At 47.7% G+C, this 24695-nt stretch overlaps 1 protein-coding gene across 2 annotated transcripts in view; it reads right to left on the bottom strand.

Annotated features, from left to right (window-relative positions):
* Nucleotides 1-24695, bottom strand: part of LOC146190467 (uncharacterized) — an 85767-nt gene that overhangs the window by 58632 nt on the left and 2440 nt on the right. For both annotated transcript variants that reach the window (XM_084600894.1, XM_084600895.1), the window contains exons 2-3: nucleotides 3184-3475; nucleotides 388-709 (exon numbers count right to left, since the gene is read on the bottom strand). In XM_084600894.1, coding sequence (XP_084457020.1) covers nucleotides 388-709; nucleotides 3184-3475 — 614 coding nt within the window. The remainder of the gene's footprint in view (nucleotides 1-387; nucleotides 710-3183; nucleotides 3476-24695) is intronic.

The following is a 24695-nucleotide window of genomic DNA, read 5'->3' as shown; positions in this document are numbered from 1 at the left end:
CGAGTCGCTCGGGTTTTCCCGAGCGACTGCTTGACGGCGCCCCGATGGGTCGCCTTGCGATCGATCGACGAGCCACGGCAGAACTGCGAATGTCGCACAACGTCGCGAAATGGCCCGACGCCCACATGCAGTAACAGCGTTGTATAAAATACCTCGTTATATCACAAAACAATCGATGTAAGAAAGGATAACTAACATTTAACTTGTACCCGCCATTTTCAGCTCCTCTGGGCCCCAAAGCACTGCTGCGGTTTTCCCCGCTTTCAAAGCACTACCGCTTATAACGAAACATTTACCGATCTCTGTAATTATTTCGCCAAGAAGGAACAGGATTGAGGGGGGGGGGGGGGGGGGGGGGTGCATAGTTCAGCGAAGCCCACCACGCACCGTAGTCAAGTAGGAGCCGCACGACGTCCAGCTTGCCGAAGGTGGCCGCCTCGTGCAGGGCGGATCCGTTGTCCGTCCTGCAGTTGACGGGAAATCCCCGGTCGAGCAGCAGTCGTACCACCTGTCGGTGTCCGTTCCTCGCCGCCAGGTGTAGCGGCGAGTGGTGCGCCGTGGCAAGCCGCTGCAGCGAGTGCGCCTGCGCGCTCACCAGCAGCGCCACGCTGTCCAGGCGGCCGTACTGAGCGGCGAGGTCCAAAGGGCTCTCGCCGCGAACGTTGCGCATTCCGGGTTCGGCTCCGTGCGCCAACAGCAGAGCCACAACCTACGGATCCAGAGAAAGCAGAGAAGGAAGGATTGGTGTGAAACCAAGGTTGCATAGACGAACATTAATCGATTTCCACTAGAGTGTAAACAGAGGTTAAGCAATTTGTTTTAGCTTGACAGCAACAAACGGCAAGCAAAAATGCGAGCAAAATGCATATTTCATTCAAAAGCATCCCCAAACCCAAAATACAAAAGCACCCAACTATACGTAAGAGGCATATTTATTCGTAAGCTATGCGAGATTCCACTCCACGAGACCTCACTCGGCAGGAGCCCACTTTGTTAGAGAGCCATCCCTGTACAACAACCAACCCTGTGCAACAGCCAACTCTGCGCGAGAGCCAACTCCACATAGCAGCCCGCTCTACGTAATAGTCAGCTCTAGAGAGGGCCAACGCTACAAAAGAGTCAGCTCTAAGAGGTAGAATCACCATCAAGCAGCGATTCCAGCTGAGTTTAGCTGAACATGTAAAATACGCACTGCCAATTTGCGACTACACCAGAGATAAAAACTGCGGGGCAAAGACCCTGAACGCGGCGCGGCGTCTATCGTAATGATTCTACTATCCAAAAGTGTTTTCCATTTCTATAGGCCCTATTCATTATCAGGTTTAGCAGGCGGCAGTTATGACAATCCTGTATTGCGGAGCCTCCACAATGTTAGGGAATTCGAAACTAAAAGCACGCTGAAAATTCATTCCCGGTGCGTCGGCGTCGTACTAACGGCCGCTGTGAGATAATAGTACTTCGATTCCTCCATGCTGCACGCTGATCGTTTGTCCGACACCCGAGATGCTTTGCAAAGCTTTCAAGCTGTGCAATAAAGTAGTTGGTTTACCGTAAGGAAGTAGCCCTACCTGTCACACTTATAACTGTGGACACCTGAACCACAAGGAAAGGTAGGATGGCGGAATGAAAGTGGAAGGAGACAAAGAGGGGCCGTAGTGCAGGGCTATGGAGTAATTTCGACCCCCTGGGGATCTTTAACGTGCTCTTGATATCGCACAGCACACGGACGCCTTTTCATCGCGCGCCTCCATCGAAACGCATCAGATGGCGGTTGCGTTTGAACCCGGGTACTCTGGAACGGTAGTCGGGCGTCTTAACCTCTGCTACGCGATGGCGGGGCACCATCTGTGCGACATCATCAGCATGACTATACCCACTGCAGGGCGAAGGCCCCTCCCATATTCCATTTGTGCAACCAGGGACCGTATTCCGAGTTGTTGTTGTGGCTGTAGGAAGAAGGAAAAGAAAATGCACGGGCCTGCTACTGGCTCTGTACCTGAGCTACCTCTGCTGCCTCGTGCAGACAGAAGAGAGAAAGTAGAAAAAAAAGAAAAATAAGAGGCTGAGAAAGACGCGTGCCGCAACAGCCGCCATCCACCGCCTAGGCGGTGGCGGGTGCAATGACGGCCTACAACAGATAAAAATTTGGTGGCTGGCTAGCCCCCGCCGCAAGCGGCGTTGACCTACCGTCCCAGCCCCGTAGGGCCAGGAACCACCCCCCTTCTGAGTTAGCGTCGTTATCGAAAGTTCGTTAATCTCCTCAACTTCGAGTCATCTGATTGGTGGAAACATCGAAACCGGAAGTAGTAGTAGCATCCTGTTCTGGTACATCCACCAATCATATGACTCGAAGTCAGAAAGATAGCGACACTTTCGATAACGAAGCAGACTTGGAATATAGGCCCAGAGCTCGGATTTTACCGACGCCTTGTCAACAAACTCCGTAGGCTCTCTCTCGCTCTCTACCTCTTTCTCTCTCTCTCTCTCTGAAGCTGTGTCGTTCATGCCATAGCTGCCGACAGAGCTGCGATGACGTCACGTGAATAAGCTCTACTCACAAGCACGCTCAGACTGAGGCTACACACCGCTGCGCCAAGCGACCTTTCTTTATGAAACGAGTAATGTGACGCATGCCAGAAATGTTAATTGCGCATTTGCATGGAGTGGGTAGATAAAATGGACGAGTGAGACCTTGTCAATGTGAGCACACGGCGTCCAGTTCTCATGCAGTAAGCGTCAACAATGACCACACCGAGTATGTGCCCATCAACCCACCGACGTAACGTACATGGAATAGTTCGAGCGCCCACTCTGTTCTGTTCCAGTAAAAAGCATAGATATCACTGCAGAAACAGCATTGCGAATTAAAGCATTAACGCTGCCATAATTCTGACTTTTTTTTACATTATAATGTGTTTATTTTTATTTTGATCTTTTAATTTTATATCTTTATTTTACTTGTTTTTATTTGTTATTTTTTGATTTGCTTTTATTTTTATAAATTGCCGCTTTTATCATCATTATTAATTCATTATTAATGACCACAATAACAAATTATCAGTATTAAATTTTTACATAGCCTACTGCCTTCGAGGATGCACTATAAATGCATGAGGAAGCCTTCTGGGCCGCAGCCAAACTGGTCCCAGGCTCCCGGCTCGTGAGAGTAGAAGTGCCGTGTACCTGCGCGTGTCCGTACTGTGCGGCGAAGTGTAGCGCCGTCTCCCTCTCCTGGTTGACGTGGTTGGCGTCGGCGACCGAGGGCCCGTGCTCGAGAAGCAGCCGCACCACGTCCGTGTTGCCCGTCCAGGCGGCCAGGTGCAAAGGCGTGCAGCCGCGGCCGTCCACTGCGTTCGCCGACGCCTCGTGGTCCAGCAGAAGGGCCACGATCTCGCGGTGGCCGTTGAGCGCCGAGTGGTGCAGTGACGTGTAGCCGCTGGGGTCGTGTGCATTGGTCCCGGGCCCACGCCGAAGGCTGCAGGGACAGATGGTGGAAGGAAGAAAAAATTACTGCAGAATCTGCATTGGAGTAATGCGAAAGCACGGATGCTGCTGTTGGTTGCTTCTGATTGCTTATAGTTGCTTAATTCACTTGTTTGCACACACTGCGGTGACGGGACGCAGGCCACTCAAGACCATATACTGTGGGAATGCGCCAGCAATCCCCCTCCAAAGCTACTCTTGCCAGCTCCCCCAGCGGAGGAATGGGACAAGCTGTTGGCCAGCCCAAGAAAAATTACGCAACTGGCCCTCGTCACGCGAGCTCAAGAGGTCGCTCCCGACTGGAGGCCACCCTAGACTCGCCCCAGCCCGAAATAATTCCTTTAATTTTGTGGCAATAAAAGTTGTTACCACCACCACCCATTTTAGTCCTTGGTACTTTCAAATTGCGCGCCAATCCCTTCCAATGCCCTTTGTTCGGCTCTACTTCCGGTTGCGTGACGTCCCATCCTTGACGTCCTATCCACTATCGACACCCCTTTCTCTCTTTCCGCTTTCACTCCCACCTTCCTCCCTTCCCTTACACGCGGTTCAGGTGTCCACAGAACGTGTGGCAGATACAGTGCCTTTCCTTTCCTGAGAACCAGTCATTTTAATTAATTGCCTAATTAACTTATTCGCCTAATTATTTTTTCGGGAACCACATTACGTCACCCTCTATCGATTGACACCATTCATTAACTTCTACCACTTCTCAATTACTCACAACTGCTGCGGACACGATTTTGCGGACCCGATTTTTCAAACACGGCCTGCGCACACGATCTGCGGACACAGCCTGCGGACATGGCCTGCGGACACGGCCTCCGGACACGGTCTGCGGACACGGTCTGCGGACACGGTCTGCGGACACGTTCTGCGGACGTGGTATGCGGACATGGTATACGGACACGGCCTGCGGACACGGCCTGCGGATACGGTGTGCGGACAGAAATCTGCGAACATAGAGAAGTAATGCTTTCGCATTAAAAGACAGTCGGACTCGGGCTCGACACATAGGAAAGCTCAAGATCACATGCAGTCAAATGCCAGCGTGGAATACGTTCACGCAGCACTGGCACTGCGTGAATGTCTTTCGAAGAAGTACGTAGTACGGCCACCAAGGCATGCATAAGGTCAAAGAAGTACTCAGCCAATAATAAAGCAACGTGCATGTCAGCTAAAATGCACTCATTCTCACTTAGTTTATAAAAGGCCGTGTCGTACTATAAGTTGCCTCTCTACAGGGCCTTTAGAACTCTTGGACGATTGGCCATCTTAAATGATCGTCACTGGAAATCGCTATATCATGTGTCACAAAGCAGATCTTCCCTTCTGATTTAACACGTTTGTGAACGATGTCGTGAAGGCCGCCGAACATCCCGTACGTTAATGATACTAGCGTGTTGCTAATGAGAAGAATTAGTTACTTATAGAGATCATTCTATATTCACAAATGTAAAATATGTGGGATAACAAAAATTGCATACTGCAAAAGGCTCACGTGTTCCCCCTAAGTGTGGACGACCCTGTACATGCACGCACTTTGCTACTCGCTTCATCAGTATCTGCTTAATTGGTATTTCTGTCAGCTGACACGTACCCATACGCGTACAATCGTAAGCGCACGCACGCACGCACGCACGCACACACACACACACACACACACACACACACACACACACACACACACACACACACACACACACACACACACACACACACACACACACACACACACACACACACACACACACACACACACACACACACACACACACACACACACACACACATCGCTTCTGCAGATGCCCCCTGCAGGGCCTTTATTAATTTGAATTGCCAATCGCGTGTATCTGCAATGCGTTTCTTTTGTATCCTCAGAAAACAAATGACTATGTACATGTATGCTCTTGTAATTTATAAACATATACATGCTGTGTAACGCAGCCGCCGGGCAAAATTACTCCGGAGCCCTCCACTACGGCACCCCTTTCTCTAACCGCTTTCATTCCTACCTTTCCTCCCTTCCCTTACGGTGCAGTTCAGGTGTCCATAGAACAAGTGTGATATCTGTCACACTTGTTCTGTTGTGCCTTTCGTTTCCTGGAAACCAATTTATTATTATTATTATTATTATTATTATTATTATTATTATTATTATTATTATTATTATTATTATTATTATTATTATTATTATTATTATTATGCATGCCGTGTGATAAGATTCCCAAAGCTGCATATACGACTTGCATTCCCACTATGTAACTAACCCCGTCGGCCGTGGGGCCAGACGGAGTGACTAACAAAATGTGTTGGTAGAAGCCCTCTCTGGCCTCACTAACAATGGCTGGAAGACAGGCGAAATTCCGCGCGAGTGGGGCATGCCAGAATAATTTCAGGAAAAGCTTCTAGCTCCGGTGGACGCACAGATGCTACAAAAATCGTTATAGCAAGAAAGCTTCATGATTGGCAATGAGGCGGTGCATCACCTCGCGCGCGAACTTCAGTCCCGCGGGAACCTGGGATTCCCTGGCCTTATCCTCCGACGTGGGAGACGCTATTCATTCTCCATTGCAAAAAGATATCAATCTTCACTCCGGCAACATTAGACAAACTCTTCGTACGCCTCCTGTTCCACACAAACCCCTCCCTACCACGCAATCACGCACTCCTTAACACACACACCTAAATACACTCCTTAGTCCTGCCAAACACACTGGTGGTGGTGGTGGTTTATTAAAATAATAATAAAAAAGGAAAAGAAAATAGTGTTGCTGGCCGCGGCAACTGCTATTTAATAATGTATGAAGCACCCGAGAAAAGGGGTAGGGAGATGATAGCGAGATGGAAGTACAGAGGAGAGCGACAGCAAGAAAGGACATTGTACATTATTTACAAAATGCAAAAAGTGAACACGCTTGCGACGCTCGCACGCATGGTGTCCGAGCACTGCCTACAAACAATTGCGCGCGAGTGGCCTCTGCGATTATTTGCAGTATAGTGTCACGTAGTGGTGACGAGGTCGACGACACAATTGAAGGGTCGATGATTGCACTAAAGAAACTGTTTATTTGGGCTGACTTGCGCCCGCAAAAGAATTAAGCAACTCGGCGGCGGCGATAGAAACAAACGTGCTCGTCGATCGTCCAACAAAGAGTGCCCGTCACACTCGGCAACGCTCAATTTATAGGCTGCACAGAACAATCTAGATAACGTCGCAAACAGCTACCAGCACGGGCTGGAAGATTGTGGAAAGACACCCAAACCTTCGAGACAGATCTCGGTGCATCTTGCGCTACAACAAAACTGATAAAGGTGTGACTCGCGACATCGAGCTTTAACAAACAAAGATTACGGAACTGATACGCGGTCCAGAATCAGAGTGGTAAGCCTGTGTGCCGGCGGCTGTTAAAAAACAACAAACACTGTTTTGAAGGTTTCGCGGCATTACTCCCCCCTTAAAAAAACATCGCCTCGATGTTCCAGAACAGAGAAACTTAAACATAAACACTGCAAAGTTTAAACACCACAGATTCTTTAACGCGCGTAATATGGCTTCAGTCGAACAACATGTACAATTTCTGGGCGTGCGCGTCGCCGTTGCGATGCTGACGTTCCGTCAGGAATGACTTCATAGTCCAGTGGCTGTATGTACGTAAACTGCCAGGGTGGGGCACCCGGCAGCTTACGTCCGATGTAGCACACACTCCCGCGTGCCCAAAATGTCCTGAACCGTATGCTAATTTAGAACAATATTTTCTCCTGCCCCGTTGCAATCCAGTCTTAGTTTTTTACACCCTTCTACCCCAACAATGCGAGCTTGGCTAGACGAGCTGACTATGTTGACCCTGGCTCAGGACATTCCAGACGCTTAATACTGGTTTTCATTTTAATGTTTTCTACCCCTCCTCCTCCTCCTCCTCCTCCTCCTCCTCCTCGTTAACCCTTTAACACAGTGTGGTGACACGGCCGCTCAATGAAAAAATTCTCCTCCATTGAGCGGCCGTGCATGGTGGTGGTATAGTATCAAGAGGGGGCTCGATGTCATGGACAAGACAATGTCATATCGGCTTTAGAGCGCTACATCTCTAATGCTTGCATCCCTCAAGGTCGCGTTATTCTGACACATCAGCAGCCCTCGGGTGCCTCAACACAACTTTCTCGAGGTCGAACGACTTAGCACCACCATTCGTACTAAAACTGTTGGAACACCTATTTGCCGTAGAAGGTTCGGAGTGGCATCAAGCGATTCAGCGTGTTACGTAGCACAATATTAAGGCGAAAGCCTTCAACGGCTCATACTGTCAGCCACGATTCTGTCGCACACTTCCGTCACACTGTAGTTAATGTGACGTCAAATTCGGTTAGGCGGCAATTTCGAAAACTTAGTCAGCAGTAATCTGGTCAGTAAACCTGATGTCGTCATCAACGTAACTAAGTAACTTAGTAATGATTATGTAATACGATTAATTTGCCATTAATTAGTAATTAACTAATTAATTTCAAAGATCCTATCTGCACCGGGAATCGAACCTCTATCCCCAGGCGAGCGCTTTAACCGACTGGGCCACGGCCGGGATCGTGAAACGCACATCTTATATAATTCTGCTTGTCTACAGTAAGGATGGTAGTAGCGACGACAATGAAGCTGCAATTAGTGATAATGATAATGACGGCGCATTTAGTTAATAATGAGAGCAAACGTGATGCACCATGTGCACCAGCAACGCTCAGTCTTTCGCATTTCTGCAGTGTAGGTTCCACAGTGCTCTCGGAATATTTAGTTGAGTCAAAGCCTAGTGCACGCTAGGGATACGCACCGAGGACCTCTGTCCTCCCAAACCATACCTCCCATGGACCTTCGTACGCCGCGCGCCAGCTGTAGTGGAGAGGGGTGGAAACGGTATTCCAGGGAGACTCCATACGAAAGCCATTCTTAGGGTGGTGCAAAGGAAAGGTGCAGTAACTGTCACACTTCTAACAAACCTTCAGCTGACAGACGGCGCCCATGTTGTCTCCCATTTCCTTGGTCATTTGTCTATTTTGCGCTGGCCCTCAAGTTGAACTACTTCCATCTCGCCCAATCATAGCGTGCTTAAAAAAAGAAAAAAAAAACTGTAAATCACTCGCATAAAATAATATTCGCCGAAAGAAACAGGGAACTGCATGCCCTGTGAAAGGAACACCGAAAAAACACCGCCATTGTAACAAAAATAAAAGGTGAGACAAATCTCTAGTTATAATCAAGACTAAACTCCACACTGGACAAGCTTTGAAAGCTACAAAAACAACACCTGCAAGATAGAAGTCAATTCACATAAAGCGTGACTCGCACTGCGGAGGCAATGGCAGCTAAAGAGAGCAGTGACAGCAGACATGGAAAGAAGGGAGAAAAGAATAAGAGAAAGACTGGAGCGCAATGAACTGCGAAGCAAACTGAAATGGAAAGCCAAAACGGGCTGCTCTAAAATGTGTTTAAAAAAAAAAAAAAAAAAAACAGCGCTAAGGATGGTTTTGCGATTCATTAAAAACGTGGCTGCAAATAATAACGACCAGGCATATACGACCCAAGGATGGATTTACGGCACGAAACTCACAACTAACTTGTGCATTTTTTGTAGCAATTGCTAAAATAATAATTACTGGTACCTCGTTAGCAAGCAATAGTTTAATGGTGAGCTTTGTTCTTCACCACTCAAGAGACTTCTGATGCGCGTACAAGAAGAGAGTGAGAAGTTTGGGCTTAAACTGAACATTAAAAAGACAAAGATCATGGCGTCTTGCCCTATCAAGTCCTGGAGCATCAAGGGACAAGAAGTGGAAGCTGTGACAGATTTTCTCTTCTTGGGCTCCAAGATTACCCCGGAAGGAGACTGCAGCCAAGAAATTAGGAGACGCCTGCTTCTGGGAAAGAGAGCAATGGTTAGCCTTCACCGCCTAGTAAAGAGCAGAGACATTAGTCTGCCAACCAAGATCCGTGTAACTCGTGCTATGGTCTTTCCAGTTGTGATGTATGGATGCGAGAGTTGGACTGTGAAAAAGGCTGACCGCCGAAGAATTGACGCGTTTGAATTGTGGTGCTGGCGAAGACTCTTGAGAGTTCCTTGGACTGCCAGAAGATCAAATCAGTCGATATTGTCGACCATAAACCCTGACTGCTCATTGGAGGGTCAAATTCTAAAGTTAAAGCTCAGCTACTTTGGTCATCTGATGAGAAGAGAGGAGTCGCTGGAGAAAGATTTGATGTTGGGAAAGGTTGAGGGTCGCCGGAGAAGGGGTAGGCAGCGAACGCGATGGTTAGATGGCATCCTCGAGGCACTGCAGATGAAGTTATGTGAACGACTGAACTGAACTGAATTTGTTTTTATTGATATCACGTCGTGCAGTAAGAGTAAAAAAAAAAAAAAAAAATGCGGTAGAGACACTTAAGACAGCTTACGCGTGAAAATAAGAGAACCACTCATTGTGTGCGTGGCCGCCATTTCGCGGTAAATGTTTCTAAATACATCAAAGTTCTTTCTTTTCTATTTGCTTTTTTCTTCTATCTGCCCGATCTGGTGCAGAGAGGTAACACTATAACGGGCCTTGCGCTATAACGGGTGTCTAAGCTAACTTTAGCCAAGGGTTAAAAAATAAAGCATTTGAGGTAGGCCATAAATAAGCACTTGTATACAGATGCCAGTCATCTGGACATGCTCTTTGGTCTGCTTCGGACACTGGCTGGATACTCTCGCTGCCACTTGCTGCTTGCCGCACGTGCAAGCAACATGGCGACGGGCGGGGAGAAGTTCGGTCTAAAGAGAGAAACTCCAAGACAGCGCGTAAATAAACGACTGGCCGAGTGAGGGGCCGGTGGATGAGTTATGCCCCGGAGGAGGTGCTAAACAGTGTGCCTGCCCTTTCCTTCCTCCTCCAGGTCCGCATAGGTTCTGAGCCGAAAGGCAAACCAGAGCATCTGAGCAGTGGCATTTGGGGCACCGTCGTGGCAGCGTGCCAGCCCCGTGCGGCTTCCGCCGTAAGGTGTGACCGCGGGAGCAGCACGCGTAGAAAAGCAGTGACAGGCTCTACTCCTCGGGCGCTTTTAACAGCTTCCGCACTGGTTGCGCGAGTGCGACGCAACGCCAGGGACAGAAGCCTGCTCGGAACACCTAGCAGGGCCGCTCGTAAAACTGAAAACAGCTACTGCCTGTTTCGTCAGCCGGAAGTGGAAGAGGTAACCGCGGAATGGCCGGAAATCGCAGCGGTGAGCGGCATCCACTGTGCGTCAGTACCGTCTTTATCGCCGGCGAAGCCCAATCACTTTCTCCGTGCACCACGCACTCTATGTAACCGGCGCCTGCGAGATCGTTGCCTGTGCTCTACGTCGGCAGAACGCCTCGCCAGTCGAGGTAATTGAGAGGTCGAAGGTGCCATTTCCCTGTCCATTTGCGGCTCACGGTTATGGTCATTGCGCTCAAGGGCCTGATGATGAGCAGCGACAGATCGTCTATGGGTGCAGAAAGAAACTGCAATACGTTGCTCGCAAATGGATTCCACTGGCACACGGAGGCGACGCCTGAAACCGCGCTGCTACAGGATTTTGCCAGCACGCAGTCAATGTTTGGCGCGACGTACTGGCGACTTTACACGCCAAGCTGATCGATCGTCGTGAATTCGAGTTCAACAAATAATTATTAATGAGGCAGGGCCGCGGACTTCGAGTCACAGATTGAGCCAGCGAGCGATGAAGCCTGAGTGAATAAAATGAAATGGAAAAGTGAGCGCATTTCATTACCGTGCTTCTGAAAATTGTGACGACTGTTGCCACCCGACCTCTTTGTTGACACAATGAGGCTGAAAAAAAAAAAAAAAAAAAAAACGAACAAATACCAGCGCCCTTGCAATGCCGTTCTAGTGGACACGCATTTGTAACGAAACATTTAAAAAGATGAGCTCGAAAACGGCACGCAATGTGAATTACCTGCTGAAAAAGGAAGAGTGCCAAATATGGCCAGTGTTTCAGAAAACACAACGTTCTTAAATATAGCCGGTTTGAAAAAGAAAAGAAAACTGAAAAACGCGATCTCAAACACGGCGGTCATAATTTGATGTAAAACTCTTGTGACTACATTGCTACTCAACTAAAATTCACTGATGAACTTATATATTAGCTAAGTTTGGCGGTACGTTAATGCCAATGGGGAGTTCGAAGCCGTATACAAGGTATTGTTATGCCAGTTTTTTTAACGAAGAAAAACCCATCTTCTCAAGCCCCGCTGCGCGAGAAATACGGCCCTTTTTTCTCCGCACAAAACCAAACTGAGCGCATTAGGCAAGCAGAAACGTGTTGCAATGACTAGGCGCCAAATTCGATCAGCCAGCCCTGCTGTGTTGCATGAGTGACTTTCTTATGCTCACAGTTTTTCCATTCCCCGTCTTCAGGAACTTTTGAAAATTGTCGCTGAAACACCCGCTACAGGCCGGGTGCTGATCGTATGCAGAATTCACACCCAAACGTAATCGTATATAGAGCCAAGGTCACACACAAACACAATACGAAACGAAAACGCAAAAAAAAAAGAAAAAGAAGCCACTAGGTATTATCATTCAGAACAACTGGGTGCCACTTAGCAACGTTACTAAAGGCCGCTTTTCAAAGTAATAATAATAATAATAATAAATGGTTCACAGGAAGGGAAAGGCGCAGTATCTGTCACACTTGCTATGTGGACACCTGAATCGCGCCGTAAGGGAAGGGGTGAAGGTTGGATTGAAAGTGGAAAGAGAGAAAGGGGAGCCGTAGTGGAGGGCTACGGAGTAATTTCGAGCACATGGGGATCTTTAACGTGCACTGACATCACACAGCACACGGACGCCTCTTCGTTTCGCCTCCATCAAAACGCAGCCGCCGTGGTCGGGTTCGAACCCGGGAACTCCGGACAGTAGTCGGGCGTCTTACCACTGCACCACCCCCGAGTACGAATTAAAGTTGGCCTGTATCGGGAAATATATGGTAACGCGCGTTCTAATGACGAACAGACCACCCTCAGGAAAACAGAGCCGAAAGGGGGGGGGGGGGGGGGGGGGCAATTGAGTTCCGCCTTTAACGGTATGACGAGACACCGTTAACAGCTGCCGTCCACGGCTTCCTTCGCGGATCAATCCTCATTGGCGCACATGCACTAGCAGCTCCCTTACTCGCTAATCCCGTAATATGGGCCTGTGTGACAGATATAAAGCGGGACGTAAATAAGCCACGTAAACATGCCTGTGTGACCTATGGATATAGCATGCCTGACTCGGAATGCAAGGGTCTCGGAGAGTCGGTTTCTCTCCCATCCGAAATGAGAAGCTCCAGTTGGCAGCTCTTGCCAAATAGACCACGTCACGCGGCCGTGTGGCGTCGCATAACCACTGCCTGGCCATGCCTTGCCGATCGACTGCCACCTGCAAGAAGCATGCCGCGATTCTTTGCTCACAAGGCAGACAGCGACACCTCCGATAAAAATCAAACACAAAGACGAAATGCAGGTGCAGCCACCAGCGGCCGATTTCGCAAGTTAACTGCACACGTCGGCGTCGATTTTCGGGCGCGGATCTCAGAGGCTATAAGCTACACTGCCGTTCACTTCAAGACGGTGGCAAACCTTATCTGTGTTCTTTTCTAAGTACGCCTCCAGATTTCACTTAACGGCGGGAAGATTTTGAAACCTCATTCTCTCGCCGATAAATGCCTCTTTTGCTGCGGGACATGCGTCAGCATTCACAAATATACCCACAGCCCGTTTTCCACCAAGTGGATGGTCCACAGTTCGCATTTAAAGCTCGCGGTGATCTCACCGCCGAATTAATGTTTCCGCTCCAAATGAGGATTCCGCTGCAAATGGAAGGTCAACCGAAGGACGACCCCGGCTTTGAGTTGAACATCCACCGCCTCGTAACCGAAAGAAAATAAGGAACAGCCCGAAGAACCGCGGGAGGTTAGCCGGAAGGGAATTCCGCTTGGCTGTCTTGCACATGGAAGGAAAAAGAGGGGAATTACAGAATCGGCAAAACTTAATTTCCCTTGTATATAACCATTGAACGCTGCTAGCTGAGAGCTGGAAACCGCCACCTCGCGATGTCCACAGGTATACGATTTAGTATGCCAGCTATGTTTGGTTTCTTTCGACGTCATGTGGTGCAGGCTTGCAGTTTCGTTGCAAAAACGGCACTTTCTCTTTTATGGGGAGGGGGGAAGGTAAGGGGATTTCATTTATGAGGTACAAATTGCGTAATGTATTGATAGCCTTCTGATGACTACTTCGTTTTTGTTTTTTGTTTTTTTTTTTTTTTTTTTTTTGTTTTTTTTTTGTTTTTTCGTTCGCGATTTGTGAATCGTCGACGAAGTCCGCGACCTTGTAGAAGATGTACATCAAATCGTTCACATATAAGCCTCTGTGTGTGGTGCCCGCTTTGAGAGCTCTCGGGTAGCGGCACGGGTACCATTGCGCCCCCGGAGAGACTCACGAGAAGGCAGCTGGGAGTCGTCAGCCACTGCACATTTGACAACTCTGTTCCGGTGCGTGACCTCCACTTGCTGTGACAGACAGCAAGCTACCACTCAGTGCATTTGGACGCGATTAGGCCATGGATCAAGGATTACGCCATTTCTACGCATTCGGAAACGCGTCGTAAACTGATTTAGTGTGTGTCACTATACACTGTCGTCCCTCAGCGTTACAAGCAACAGAGCTCAATGCGTGCATATTCTACCGCAAACCAGAACGCAGGGACGCTTTTATTCTTCGGTTCCAATGGCACTTCACGGTAGAGCGCAATAAAATGAGCACGAATCAAAGTACATCACACAGGTGGCACTGATGAGAAAGGGCAGATGCGCTGCGCAATTTTCATCGCAAGTTGACGCTCAGCTGGGTTTCCCTGGCGCCGACCTATACGATAACAGGCAGCCACTCGAAGCGACAACGTCTGATATGTCGCACTCGGCCAATCTCTTGTAGACGGCAAATGGCCAGGTCACGGGCGCAAACTGCAGCTTCCCAGCCAAGCTTCTGCATACAAAGTCTATAGAGTATGCCACCGTCACGACAACTCCAGGATGAAGGCGATTACTCAAAAAAATGCACATGCAATTTGAACTGACATCCGAATTCTTGCAGGGTACCAACACGATAAAAAAATCACTACTACTACTACTACTACTACTACTACTACTACTACTACTACTACTACTACTACTACTACTACTAATAATAATAATAATAATAATAATAATAATAATAATAATAATAATCTAAAATACAAATAATTAATATTTAATAACTAATAATAATAGATTATTAATTAATTAAACATAAATAAGTGACAGTTAGGGACGAAGAACCGGGAGGTTAGCCAGAAGGGAATTCCGCTTGCAGGTTGTCAGGAATGTTAAGCGGACAGTGTTAAGCAGTGCATATATGCCTGCTCGAAATGACAGATCATAACCATCTGAACAACATTCACAGCAAAGAAAAAGAGAACTAAAAGTATGACACTATTTAATTCAGTTCAGTCGCTAAAATGTAGTTCGATCACGTCACGAAAAGAAATCCACTCAGCGTCAACTGAATCTCGCCCAAGAATTATTAGTTATCCAATAATTCAACGAATTATTAGTGATTATGAAGTTACCCACCTACAGATCAATTCAGTGTCAATTAAAGCTGGAGGCATTTGATTAACCGTTACGCCAAAAGAGGAAAAAAAAAAAGTTCACGTCACGTCTAAAGTTGCTTGCAAGAAATAAAAGCCCCCGGTTACTTCGAAACGTCTGAGATCTTTTACTCATTCCAGCACGGGTCATGCCACAAAGGAAAATGAACCTGCAAGAAGCAGTTCCGACAAAAACCCACGGCATCTGTTTAACCATGAAGAAAGAATTCCACCTTTTCACCGCTCTTCCCATCCGTTATACATCACCAATGGAGCCGGCTGCGCAGCCTATTGCTTGCTCACTGCTTTGTCTATAGCGGTACGCATACCTTCACAACGCACTAGGCCTTGTGCAAACATCAATATCTCTTTTTCAACCCTTCGCAACAGCCCGAAAGACTGCCAGTCCAAAACGATGTTCGACAAAACCGGCTGTCAAACTCAACTACAGCCCAATATCTCCAAACTTAATAAACCATTTGCTTGGGAGGCTTTTTGTCCTTTTTTGTTCCCGTCCCCCTTTTTTTTCCCTCGCCTTTCCGAAGTCAGCGCAAACCTCGAAAGAAGCACCCCAGAATAAAAAAATAAACTATACACAAACAGTGAAGAACGGAAAGACAAGCGGTCTGCGAGGGCGCGTTAAAAACATTGGCTGCGGAAGCCGTGCATCAGACTCCGCCGTCAGCCTATCTGGCGAACAAAGCGAAAACAAAAACAGCAAAGAAATACAGGAAAGTATCTGCAAAGCTGACGCACGAACGCTCTGCGCTGCGCTTTCGGTGGCAGGCCGCTGTTCGGTGGGAGGCAACAGTTTGCACGAATAAAATCCGCTCCCCAGCTACGCGCATGACGGTTTCTTTCTCTTTTTTTTTTTTTTTTTTGCTGTCCTTTCTTTCCAGGCAACAGATGCAAAATTCACAAGAGCCGTTTTTCTGCATCCTTTTTTCTATTTGCATGTTTCTGTCGTTTGATTCGCATCTCCGTCGTCGCCGTCATATTGGTACAGCTCCACAGACACACACACACACGGACGAGCCGGCAGGAAGGATTCGTAAAAATAAAATAAAGCAATGCACAAAGAAATGCGCGAAACTAAACGAGACGGGCACGCCGTCAGCGCGCACGACAGGCGGTCATCAGCTGTCGCTCGGCTTTCTGTCTCGCCGCGTTTTCCCGCACCTGTCCCAAACGGTGAGCGCGATTTGCGGTGCCACGAGACAAAGGTACGCCGTCCCAGACGTGATACGAGGTCCGCACAAAAGGAAGAAATGACACGTATGCGGAAGCGCTGTAAGCGTGTGGCTGCAGCTTAATTGCTTCTTTATTAGTTTTTCTTTCTGGTCCTAAGTGAGAACAGAGCGATTGCGCCTGAAAGAGGTGCCACAACCCCGTTTCGCGGCTGCCACGAACTCAGCAATAAGTACATACATTATCATTGGTCAGAACTGGGTTTCCTGTTACGCGAACTTATTCCAAGACTTCTGTTCTTGCGTGGAGGTATAACGAGCCATGAAATGTAGTGGATAGCACAGACGTAGCATGAGTTCACGAAAGAGCGCCACCATGACGAAGACCGAGTAAGCGCTTGAGCACTTGCGTTGCGTTGGTCTCTTATGCGTATTTCTGGCGATCTCCTGACCACGGGTATCGAAATTGAAAACGGGACTGGGGCAACAAATAGGGTCGTCAGTGATGGCCCAAAACAGCTAGCGAGTGTTCATCGTATGCATAACCAAAAGGGAAAGAAGAGGCGGGGAAAGAAGAGGGGAAGAAGGAGTAGCCACCTCAACAGCCACGAACATTAAACAGAACTTGCAATTCGGGAGAGGAGCGCAACGAGCGTGGCCTATATACACAATTGGTACAGACCGCCGTGCACGACACTCCGGTGCCATATCGCACCAATACCTGCTGATCATGTTCGCACCGTCAAGCTTACACATACATTTTTTCTGCCACGCTGCGAACTATGCATGCCTGGCATTGCACTTCCCTATCAGGACTTCCCATTTGAGTACTATAATCTGCCCAGGGCAGCTCAGTGAAGCAGAGCGCTTAACCATCGATATCTTTGACAGAGAGAGATTACCACTGGGGACCGATGATCACATGAGTAACAAACTCCATTTCTAGCTGCCGGGTGCAGTCTGACCTACATAAGCTCGTCGAGTACAGGGTGCTCGACAAACGGGGAGGTCCGACATCGTAGACCCGAGTCGCAGGCCCTATGGACGGTATCTTTGGGACACTCATTCAGAGAGAAGGCGCGATAAAGCGTGGCTCCCTGCCTTTCCTCGGGCGGTCGTTGCACCCTCCACGAACGCACGCAGCGCAGCGACACCGTGCGCGCAAGGCAGAGGCCGCGCATCTGGACGCACGGATTAAACCGGCGGCTCCGTGCCGGCTATGCTCGCCAAGGTGCACCGGCGACAGCGACGGTGTTGTCGAGCACTGCACAAAGCGTAGAGCCTTAGACACAGTGAGCCTCTCTGCACCCTCCCGCGTGCACTGAACGAAAATCCGAGGTATTTATCAGTTGGGATTCCGAGAGAGCTCGCTTTCCCGCCTGAGTCAAGGACAGTCAGCAGCAAGTGAGGGGCATCATGTTGTGTATATGGACGAGTGATTCAGTGAGAGAGAGGAAAAAGAAAATGTTCGGAAGTTCATTGCACTTGCGTCCGCTCGGTTATGGGAAAGGAGACGAAATGACGAATATGGAAAGAGAGCAGCAGAGGACACAGCACGCACACCAAACGTACAGAATGTCTAAAGAGAGTCCCCGGCCGTATCACTTCAGACAAGCAGCCGCACACAAATGAGAGAAAGAGAAATATGAGAGAGGGAGGAGAGGGCAGTATACATCGAAGTGGCATATTTATGGTCTATGCACTGCTTGAAATACGTGAGATGAGTACGCGGAACGACTTAAACCGGGAGATAGTAAACATTGGAAGGATGACAGCATGTATATTGTAACTTGTAATATCCCGATAGCTCAGTACTCTACACACGGTGAAAGGGGTAAATCAAGCTGCACGCACTACGTCCAAGACAAATACACATATATATTTGTGCCAGGACCACGGGGCGTGAGGTTACCGAAAACGGCGTGGTGACAAGCTGTAGCGGGAAGGGACACATATGATCAACTCTGCACATTTTTTTTTGTTCTCAGCACAAATCAATTCTGCCTCTTTTCTGGGGATAAAGACTCGGAGTAACAGACTTTGCCCCAAAGTTAATTAACCAAACAGCCAATTGCCACGATTGACCGGCAGCATAATATAGGGACGGAAATCTCCTATTTTGTCTTGTATCGGGAGCGGTGGGACAGATAATAGAGTCGCTGTATCGGGAGCAGTGGGAGAGATGATAGAGTCGCATATAATGCAAAATCTGGCTACAACGAAAGTACAGAGCACTATAACGAAAGTATTTAATGTGTTCCTTACAACTTAAAAGGAGACTAAAGGCCGGGCGTATGCTTCCGCATTTCCTTGGCATGAATGAAATTGGTCGTCCCTATTTAACCTCCGATTTCAGCCTGACCGCACATTCACGAAGATTAAAGTATAGACAACGTTAAGCAAAGTGATAGTGCGAGCGAATACACGCTGCATTTTGATTTAACGAAGTAAACCAGGAGTTAACTTTTTCTGGCTAACTGATGCTTGTTTACCCGAAAGCATCAAGGCGCATCCATTCAAATGCTGAGGAAAAGGGAATAATTAACTTTTATTGAATAAAAGCATTGGCGTCATTCTCCTTCTACAGGGCCCACTGGCCACCGCAATCCTGTACGCCCGTTTGATCACTGGCTGTTGCTGTCTAGCGGGGCCAGAGCAGATGAGGAAATAGGATTGTTTTAAGAAATTGAGGGTTTTCATGTTTGTTTGTTTTTACCAGTCAGTGCTTTCAAACTCGTGACGTCAGGACCCCCCCCCCCCCTTTCTATAAAAAATAAAACCGTTATCAGTGCCCTGAAGTGAAATTTCTTGCCTCGCGAATACGCGCGCAAAGAAAAAAAAAAAGTTATTAAATTGCGTCAACGCATGTACAGCAGCTCGTTGCGAAAGAGACAGCAGTAGAGAAACCATGTATTTAATTTACTGTTCACCTCTTTCAATAAAAGCTTCGTCTCAGCAAAGGTAGCGTATTTGTGATTAGAAAGCGATAATCTGTGTCGACACAGACAAACCTCAACATGCCCTGCGCTTAAAGGGCCGAATGTGGGGCCACGTTCAGAATACAACGATTGCGAACGACTTCGTGTGCGAGTGAGCGAAACCGAACACACAGTACCAACGGTTATATGAGGCCGAGGTGCTCTTGAGCTTCAGCAAACACACGTCATTGAAAAAAGCTGACTGAACGAGAGCATGCCGCTTACGTGCAGAACTGAGTGTCTACACCTTGAAAGAACGCCAGAATTTAGACGTACACGTTCGTGTGAATCACGCGACAAAAACTCCACGAACCCCTTTCCCCAGAAAGTGAACGAGACGAAGAGGAGCAAGGAGGCTAGAGCAGCCCCATCAGCACTCCTCGCGCTCCTACGCGCTCCCGCTCATCAGCGCCGCAAAAGCATGAAGCAGGAACAGAGCAGCGACACGTGTTTCCGAGGCCTGGCGTGCTTTAGTGCAACATCGCGGAGCGGTCAACGCTTTTTCTCGCAGACTCATCGCCCAACCGGAGAAGCATATGACAGATGACGGAGCAGTACCCTCCCCACATATCATGAGGAAAAAACAAAATGACAGAAAAAAAAAAAAATAATCAAGCAACGATGCCGACTATCCAGACAGCGGTTCTGCGGCCACGCGAGGAAAAAGTCGACTGCGTTATGTCCGCGACGGTCCGTGCTCCTCTTTTTTTCCTCTCTTGTGGTTTCTCATTCCCATGCGCCACTCGGTTCTAGGAGCCCGAGCCCATCCGAGCTGCCAGAGCCTGGAGAGACTCCGCGCCCTCATTTGGCCCTCTGGAGAAAAATTCCACGCGTCGGTCTCGGCCAAGGGCGCGCGAAGAAGCAGCACTATGATCCTGTTGTGCTGTAAAAGATGGTCTCGCGGGCTCTAGGGTTACGAGAAAGCTTTGAGCAATCCCACATTCAGACCATATTACCATGCGTCCTCGCTCGATTTATTTTGCGCCGACAGCATGGGAGGCAGCGCCGTGCCGTCTCAGCTTCCTCCATCCTTTCCGACACATTTATGCGTTCTTTTCTTTTTACACCCAGGTGTTGCGAAAGTTGCGTTCGCCTACACGCAATAACGCTTAGGCTGTAGCGCGTATATAGGGTCGCGCAACAAACCATGAAGCAAACGATGTTGATTCCACGAAGGAAAGATGAACCGACCATTTCGCTTTGAAATTTCGCAGCGATCCGCATGACTAATACGCGGACGCCTCCTGCTGATTAGCGCTTTATCTAGTCCTTAACGGCAACGGAAACCAATAGCAGGTTTATCAAGTAAGGAAAAAAAAGCGATCTGCAATGAGGGGTGTCTGTCTCATTCTACTCTGTGCAGGCATAATCCTAAATGCACCATTAATGGTTTCAGAAAATTTAATAACCATAAAAAGAAACCTATACACTTACAACGACTCATCATATAGTCAAGATTCGTTATTACGAATCGTGAAAATGTGCCTTGTGGAGGTTATTATTACTGCCCAGAGTGGAAAATAAATTCTATATATCCTAATCTGGGAAATTTTTAAAACGGCTTGTAATGCTGTACAGATGCAGCATACAACGAGGAATTGTTGTGTTAGTACTGTGCTCCGAGATTTCAAGGAAGTCGGGAAAATACAATGCAACAATGAACGAACGAACGAATGAATGAATGAATGAATGAATGAATGAATGAATGAATGAATGAATGAATGAATGAATGAATTAGTTCTTATGCATGCAGCTCAGCTGAGTTCGCCCGTCTGCTGAGCTCCTTCGCCTCGTGCTTTTTTTTTTTTTTCTTTTGTAGTGGACGCTTATTATAACCCTCTATATGGCACGCGACAAAAACAAAAGGCCAGACAAAGTGCAGGTCTGCTAACAAGACACGAACTCAGAGGCTCCCAAAGTCTGATATAGCAAAACCAGAGTGTGGCAATACCGTATTCATTAGAATCCAGGCGCGATAGTTTCTTTTTCTTTAAGAACACGAGATATGAAACATTTAGCTAGATTCAGGTAGTATAATTATAGATATAAATCGCAATTGCAACTCACTGAAACTGGAAAAGTGGCACGCCCCCCCCCCCCCCCCCCCCCCCCTCAACCCCCTCGCATCAAGAAAAGCTACATCAGAAAACGGTACTACTTCCATTACTACACCTAAGGAGAATGGCTCTGACTTGCCGCAAGAATTTCACAGGTCGTAGAGCTTGCTTTGGCTGCGTGATCTAGCAGCACGTATGCGTGTAGGATATGGATGGCGCTCGAAAAGCCGCAAGGCGACACATTTCCAATAGTTGGTTGCTGGCCGCAGCCATATTGGCGATTGGAATGCTTTTTGAGCTTCGCGCTAGCACAGTAGAAACCCCAGCGGAACCGATTTTTCAGCAGTCCACAGAGGAGGCGTTTCGGAGTCTTCCCCGCGCGGTGGAAGAGAGAGAGAGAGAGAGAGAGAGAGAGAGAGAGAGAGAGAGAGAGAGAGAGAGAGAGAGAAAGAGAGAGAGAGAGAGAGAGAGAGAGAGAGAGAGAGAGAGAGAGAGAGAGAGAGAGAGAGAGAGAGAGAGAGAGAGAGAGAGAGAGAGAGAGAAATAACGCGTCTAAAGTATACCGCTTTTCGGTGACCTTATAAATTCGAGAGCAGTTATTATTATTTATTCCCCTTTTCCATGCCTTCAACTTTAGAGTGTCGGCTATGATTCGAGTAAACACACTATTAATGCACACCAACAGATACACATACAGCATTGGAACGAAAGAAAACCTTGATGCTGAGGCATGCAAAGAACATGCCTCAATGTATGGGCGCCTTTTTCACTTTACCAGGATGATAGACTACAGATGTAGATGCATCAACTGCTTGCCTAAAAGCACTATAGGCAGCTTTGAAAATCGTTACCAATGCAGACGTGAAATGCATTCCAGTACAGAAAATGAAGAAAAGAAACCGGCAGCATTAACTAAACAAGCCTTCAGCTAGACAAGAATCTGGGTTCAGTGCAGTCACGACGGTATCAGGATAAACAGTCAGAATTAAAAGAAACGTATTCTCGATGGGCACTAATGTGACTACAAGCGCGGCGAGGTAGTTATTACTCTGAGCAGCATATATACCTCCAAGACAATGCTGCTCTTCTGCGCAGTGGCTCAAGATTACTTCAGACAAAAAAAAAAAAAAAAAAAAAAAATAATAATAATAATAATAATAATAATAATAATAATAATAATAAATAAAAAAATAAAAAAAACTGTTTTTCGACCAAATTGTTGCGGCAATTACACCTGAACATCCTTCTCGATTGCGTGACAGCCCCCTGTAGCTTCGGTGTGCTACACAGCCGTACAGCAGAAACAAGCTATATAACATAAGGGGATATTGCGGAACGACGCCTACAGCGAAACAATGCGTCGTTACTACGAAAAAGAAAAACGTACAGCCATCGTCAAAATCTCCACAGCAGCGAAGTGATCCCCTCAGCAAAACTGTGGTCGCAGCGAAACGACGGCTTACATTTACGAGGATATCCTTATCAAAAAGTCATCAGCGCTTATCAACCGGCTAACGCGATCTGAACAAAGTTCGCGAACCCATATAGGGGCCGGGCCGCTCAATGAGCGTCGATTCGAGGGTACAGTGTCGACCGGAGTCCGTCACGACGAGCTGGCACGCCAGCCCATCGTTAACCTGAAAAACGAACGCACGAAGCGGTCTGACACGCAGCGCACTCAAGGTCCCCTTCCCAGACTCCTCCACATGCGCCCACTGAATGCCTGCGGACAGCACTTGCACAGGACAACAGGAAGCGGGCGAATTCGGTGCATGTCGGAACGGCAGCTCTCGCAACCGTCACACTGTGCAACCCACACGCGAGCCTTTGTTTTCCTATCAGTGCACATATCTGCCCTGTTCCTTTTGCCAGCTTTTGTTTTAACGATCTGCCTCCACGAGATAACGTAAATCACGAGACGAGTACGGCATTACCTTTTTTTTTTTTTTTTTTTTTTTTTTTTTTTTTTTTTTTTCCACCACGAGCCGTCTTTTCTTCAAAACCTCTATGTGATCTACAGTTCGACATGCGTACAGTGGCTCTCGTGCTCTGACATAGTGGACAGTGCAAGACAACGTTGTATGGTTGTAAAGCGCAAAGTGTGTGTTGGAGCTAGGTGAAGTAAAGCCCTCTCTGTAGGCGGTGAAGGAAGCCAAGTTACGCTTGATATTTCAAGATGTCTGCTGCCCATTCACGAGTGTTTAATTTTTGTTCTTGCTGAGGTCGAAGCCCTCTGACCAAGAGCTAGGAAAATATGAGCCACAAATGAATACGAGCGAGCAATGACGAACCATACTGTAAGAGGAATAACCTCAAATACTAGGTGACCCCAGTGGGCCTTTTCAATATTTGTAAGAATTGAATGCGCTGTAAAATTTACAGACATTTCAAAAAACCATACCCTTTCTGCCTGCGACAAGATACCTGAGTTTAATTGACCAGCAGCGAACATCCACTGATTCGAGACCGACATCTTCGTGTTGCAAGTTCGAGGTGTACACGCTTGTAAGAAGGTATCGGCTATAACGAAATAAACCCCGCTAGTGCTCAGTTCCGTAACAACAGTTTACAGAGATAAAGACATTACGAGCTCAGCATCCTGGAACTCTAGACGGATATGGAAGTCATACGCATTTCTTCCTCATGAGTTGACTGCAAAAGAGGGAGCGCACCGCACCGATAGATACAAACGACGCGCCAGACACGGTTACCATATTGTAATTTATGCAGCAGTCCTTTCCGCGCTTCCCGTGTGCTTCTGGCTCGCAAGCAGCTGTGCGATTCAGAACACGAAGTGAAAAAGACGAAATAAAAGAAAAATGACCGCGTATATATAAGGGTGCATTCCAAAGTGACAAACGGCTGTTTGGGTATATCGCCCGTGTATCTGCGGACAAGGTACACATGAATACAAAGAAATAAAAAAGAAACACATACGTCGACAAAACAGGAAACTCTGCAAAAGCACGCGTACGGGCAATGCGCCGAATCCATGCACAGCTGCCAGCAGGAGGTGCTGTATAGCGCATGCGCTGTTTGCCGCACTGTTTGCCGTCATGGACGCATTGCATGTACCACGTGGTCGTCCCAATAAGCCAGCGATGCCGACATAAGGGACCGGCATTTACAAGATAAATTCCGTTTGCGTTGCAAGACACCGTTATCGCGTAGCTATTCAGAGAGAATCAAATGGAATCAGACGCTGGCTGTAAATGAAAATTCGCGCATGGGATAAGTTTACATACACATCACGAAGCTTAACGCGCCTTCCCATCCAGAACCGAACCGTATAACATGGCTTTGGTGAGAATCGC

This window comes from Amblyomma maculatum, chromosome 4 (assembly GCF_055883805.1).
Source record: "Amblyomma maculatum isolate TAMU_Amacu chromosome 4, ASM5588380v1, whole genome shotgun sequence".
Lineage (NCBI taxonomy): Eukaryota > Metazoa > Arthropoda > Arachnida > Ixodida > Ixodidae > Amblyomma > Amblyomma maculatum.
This window is presented reverse-complemented; position numbering and strand designations above follow the sequence as displayed.